Source organism: Anas acuta, chromosome 3 (genome assembly GCF_963932015.1).
Source record: "Anas acuta chromosome 3, bAnaAcu1.1, whole genome shotgun sequence".
In the NCBI taxonomy this organism is placed as follows: domain Eukaryota; kingdom Metazoa; phylum Chordata; class Aves; order Anseriformes; family Anatidae; genus Anas; species Anas acuta.
Window position 1 is genome coordinate 24,967,136 of NC_088981.1, and position 5,050 is coordinate 24,972,185.

A 5,050-nucleotide genomic window follows, 5' to 3' on the forward strand; every position below is an offset into this window, starting at 1 on the left:
AGCGCTAGAGAGGTCACTTGGAATACCACTGTAATGTAAATTCGTAATGAACTAAAAACAAACAAGAAAACACACCACGAACTGTACACAGGGCTTCCTTCATTTATCAGCATGACAAATGCACTCAGAAACACCTAGAGCTACAACACAGAAATATCTACCATCACTACTATTTCGTACTTTGAAGACTGAAAAACATTAACGCGCAAATAACTTAAAAACATTAAGCCCTCATTCCAGATCACTTTATTTACAGTGTATTGCTCTAGCTTCTGTGACGTTCACTATTTTTATTGCCAGTCAGCAGTGAACTTTTTGACTACAGTGAGTACACTGCCTTCAACCACATATTTAAATTTCAAGCAAATGCTGTAGTAGATATTAAAAAATCTCATGAACATTTAGTGTTAAGTACAAACGATGATCGAAACTGAGTTTGTATGTGTTTCTTTCTTGAAAAGCAAGGACTCTGCTTTCCTGGAATTTATTTCCTGACTTCAGGAAAAAAAAAATAATTAAAAACAAACCATAATAACGTTTTTATATGCACTTTGCAATCTACTTAGTAGGTAGTAATTTGATGGCACGCAATTAGTTTTTAAATAATCAAAAGGATTCTGCAAGCTTCCAAAGCACACAGAACGCAAAAAGACATTATGCAGAAGGTACCCAAGTTTAACAAGAAAAAAAAATCAACATATGAGTCGTCCTAGCTGTTATCTACACAAGTATATTAATGACTATCAGAGGTACTTCAATGCAAGAAAAGGCCAGATTTAGAAGAGCATCACAATAACATGCATGATTTTCCCAAGATTTGTTTACTCCTTGTAAGATATACTTCAAGATATTTTAAGACTGTCTCCAAATGGTCTTTGCAGTCCACGGAAGGCCTGCGTAATAGGCTAAAGTTACTAATTTATACAAGGGACTTTATCGACTTGAATTAAGTTGGCTTACTGTGGGGAGAACAATTATGCCGGCGGCTTTGGAGGTGGCAATGGCTTAGCAGGCAGCGCCCCTCTGCTGTCTCAGAGGGTTCCAAAAGGCGAGATGACGAGTGACTTACAGCTTTCCATCAGTACGACTTGGCACTCTTCCTAAATATACCTCGCTGTGTTTTACAAAGCATGATAAACATTCTATCTATAGCACACAGATTGAAAAAATGAGTCAGTAAAGCTACATGAGGTGTTCAAGTTCACCCACAGAGACAAAGACGCAGAGAAGGAGCCCAGTTCTAACGCTTTGTGTGCTGGGACACACCACCCTAAGCACCCGAAAGAACAACGAGGCACCAACTGAAACCGGGGCCTCGGTCATACAGTCTGCAGCCAACAGACTCCAACTAAAACCAGGCCTTAAAGCATTAAATTCTCTGTGTGCTGAAGTGTCCTTGAGGAATACTCTTCCAATAACTTTAAAAAAAAAAAAAAAAGGCACCCAAAAGCACAGCCATATTTAAACAGTATCTCGATCCAATACAGTCAATGCTACTTTGTGCGATACCAACAGAAAGCCACTAATTTTCCTAAGCATTCTCCCTTGCTGCTTCTTATTGGACTAACTTGTATCCTTGCAGGCTTAGCAAATTAATTGCAAATTTAAGCCAGGCAGAAAGTCATGCTGAACTGTATTATTCCCAAAATCTTAAAAAATGGTATTGGAAAGACGGTTGAACCTTAGAAATCTCTTCTGAGCTACGATGCCATTAAAAGTTTCATCGTAACAAGTAAATACAGTTTCCATGTAATGAATTACAGATTAACCCCAGTTAACAGTACAAGGCACAGTAAATAAAGTACTTGGAGCTATCTCAAGCATACATAAATGTAATGCTACACACAAATTACAAAAATCGTGGACTTAAAATCAGCATATGAACACCCTGGCAGAAGTCGTCCAGATTTTAAAAATAAATAAAAATGCAGCAACAGCAGAAATCTTACAGAAGGATAAGTACACTGGGGACTTTTTTTCCCCTTAAATATGACTGTATTAACAGGTTTCTGCATGTTACTTAAAATTTGAGCATTTGCTACATACTCATTCAGCCTGAAGTGGGGCGCTATCACTATCTCACAGAACACTTTGTATTCCCACTTACGATCCGACCTCCTCATCCTCCCATCCATCTATCCACACTTACACGGCTCTATAACCGGAGTATCGGAGCCTAATCTCTATGGTAACTGTATGATTTGTTTACATGGAAAAAAGAATATTAGAAATGTATGCAAATTTAGCTGTCATTTAAATAAGTGTTTTTCCTTCTGAGGTTTAAAAAAAAAAAAAAAAAGCTCTCTAGCTCTCTATACTGCCTCCTATTTCTCTTGCTTCCATCTCCTACAACCCCAGCAGGCAATGAGCCACATTTGGAAAGCTCCGTATCACACTACATCGACAGCCTGTTGTTGCAAATTCATATAGTTTACTTTTAATGAGGAAGAGATGTGCAGTATTTTAGATCTTAATGCTTATTTAAGAGAAAGCATAGAGAGCAATTAAAACTTGATTTTTTAAAAGATACTGTCATTAAGTCACGAAAGGGGAAGAAAAAAAACCAACACACATGCTGAACCTTTAAGAGCTCTACAGAAAGACTTAGCTTGCTGCTCAGCAACTCCGATCCATCTAGAAATTAAAACGATCCGTATCATTTGCCATTTCCAGCTGTAAATACAGCTTTTAGGACATATTTTACATAAGACTCGCTGACAGACAGTAGCATAACTCTAACAGTGCAAGCCCCCGTATACAGACTGCTCTTTTATATTAAAAATACCGATGAGATGATGCATCTCAGGCTTGCAACAATTGCTTTCCATAGGGTTTATATTTTGAAGGTTTACCGCAGCCCAGACCCAGAGCTGAATTACAGATCCTGGGAGGGGGGGGGGGCACAGCGACACAAACAGCAGCTCAGGTGAGCCATCCTCAGCAAAACGACAAAAAGGCCGGCTATTTCCTAACTATTTTGGGGTACGCAGGTCCATTTTGGCACAGAGCAGATCACGCTATGGGGCTGACACGCTTTGTTTCCTGTAGCACTTGCCCGACGCAGGAAAAAGAAGGAGACGGGAGAGGAGAAGGGCTCGGGGAAAAAACGAGCTGCGACGATGGCTGTGGGCACCGCAAGGGACACCCGGACAGGGCACAAAACCTCCCTGCTCCTCCCCGAGCCCCTCAGGAGCCCGGCGGCCAAACTCTGGCGACTTTTCCCGAGCTGCAGCCAGGCAGCCATGTCCTCCTCCATGGGGGGGGGGGGGGGGGGGGCACCCCGGGACGGAGCGGGCGGACAGACAGACGGACATTTCCCCACGGCCATTCCCTCACGGGGACGTCCCCCACGGACGTCTCCCTCACGCCTTACCTTCATGATGAGCTCAGGCTGCGGTAAAAAGCCTCGGCGGGGGCTGCGCGGCCGAGGCCGGACCTGGAATTTAAAACAAAGCGCTGAGGCACCGGGCGGGGGAGGGGCGGCGGGGCCGCCTCAGGGGGCTCGGGGGGCCGCGGGGGGGAGGCTGAGGGAGGGCGGGGGGCGCCTCCCAGAGCCCCCCCACCCCCTCCCCCGAGCCCTGGTGCTGCCGCTGCCCCGCTCCCCCCCGCGCCCCTCCCCGGCCGCTGCCTCGCCGCCGCTGACGCCATTTCTGTCAGAGGAGGAGAAACTTGCCACAACAACAACCCGCCGCACGGCGCCGGGGGGGGGGGGGGGAACGGGGGGATAAAGCACGGCCTCGGGGCCGCCCCCCGCGGGGCTGCAGCCCCCTGCCCGCCCGCTGCCGAGAGGGGAAGGAGGGGATGGGGGGGGTATAAGGGAGGGGGGGGTGAGCTCAGCGCCGGGACCCCCGCACTTGGCGGCTGGGGGAGAGGAGGAGGAGGGAGGGAGGGAGGGGAGGGAGGCCCTGCCTCCATTGTACGAGGAAGAGTGCGGGCAGCAGGATGGGGGGGGACATGGTGGGGGGGGGGGGTGCAGCCGCTTTTGTACGGGGCTGCGGCTCCGGATCGCGGCGGCTCCGGATCGCGGCGGCTCCTCCCCCCCCCCCCTCCCTCTCCTCTCCCTCTCCGTGCCCCCCCCTCCCCAAATACAAGCAAAGCGCTGACTCCGCGGCCGGAGTTTCGGCAGCAACAGCCGCAACTCCGCGGCCGTCTGGGGGCCGGGCGGGGGGGGGGGAGAAAAGGAAGAAGAAGAAAAGAAGGGAGCGGAGCGGAGCGGGGCGGGAGGGACGGGGGGGGGGGGACACGGACACAAGCAGGCGGCTGCCGATCGCCCTCGCCCCGCCGCCGCCGAGTCCCGCCGCAGCCGCGCTGCGAGCGCAGAAAAACAACCGCCCCCCCCCCTCACACACACACACCCCCCCTGCCGCCCGCCGCGGGGCCCGGGGCTCGCCCCCCGCCCGCCCGCCGGTACCTTTGTTCCGCGGCGCCCGCCCGCGACTCCCCCGACCCGCGGCGGGGGGGAGGGAAGGGAACGGGGCGAAGCCGCCTCCTCCTCCTCCTCCTCCTCCTCCTCCTGCTGCTGCTGCTGCTGCTGCCGCCGCCCGCGGCTCCGTCTCCCCGTCGGGCGCCCTCGGCCCCCGCTCCGCCAACGGCTGGGGCTGTGCTCGCGCGGCGGGGCCGCCCCGTGCCGCCCGCACCCGGGCGCGGACGCGGAGCCGGCGGCGCTGGGCGCTGCGCTCCCCCTGCCTCGCTCCCCCTCCCCCTCCCGCACCGACCGCCCGACTGACTGACGGCCGGGCGGGCCGGGCCACGCCCCTCTCCCCGCCTACCTCCATTGGGCCGCGGCCCGCACGGCCCGCCCCCCCCCCGGCCCCATTGGCCGCCGCCTCGGAAATACTGACGTCATTTTTCTCCACTTCTATGGAAACTGAGACTCGGCGCCGCGGAGCCTCACGGGTAACGCAGTCCCCCCGCGCCTCCCTCCCCGGGTTCCCTCAGCCAGCGGGCTCCCGGCGCGGACTACACATCCCAGCGCGCACCGCGCGCCGCCGCCGCCGCGCGGGGCCGGGGCCCCAGCCGAATGCTAATGGCAGGAGGGGGCTGGGCCGGC

General features: G+C 53.2%; 1 protein-coding gene across 4 annotated transcripts in view; it reads right to left on the reverse strand.

The window, feature by feature from the left end:
* The window catches only part of ARID4B (AT-rich interaction domain 4B), an 86,483-nt gene extending 81,562 nt beyond the window's left edge, over positions 1 to 4,921 (reverse strand). For 2 of the 4 annotated variants that reach the window (XM_068676195.1, XM_068676197.1), the window contains exons 1-2: positions 4,412 to 4,725; positions 3,374 to 3,436 (exon numbers count right to left, since the gene is read on the reverse strand). In XM_068676195.1, coding sequence (XP_068532296.1) covers positions 3,374 to 3,379 — 6 coding nt within the window. In that variant the 5' untranslated portion in view covers positions 3,380 to 3,436; positions 4,412 to 4,725. Of the gene's footprint in view, positions 1 to 3,373; positions 3,437 to 4,411; positions 4,757 to 4,841 lie in introns of those variants that run through there. The other 2 variants (XM_068676198.1, XM_068676196.1) reach the window with 2 other exon arrangements.
* Between the last annotated feature and the right edge of the window lie 129 nt (positions 4,922 to 5,050).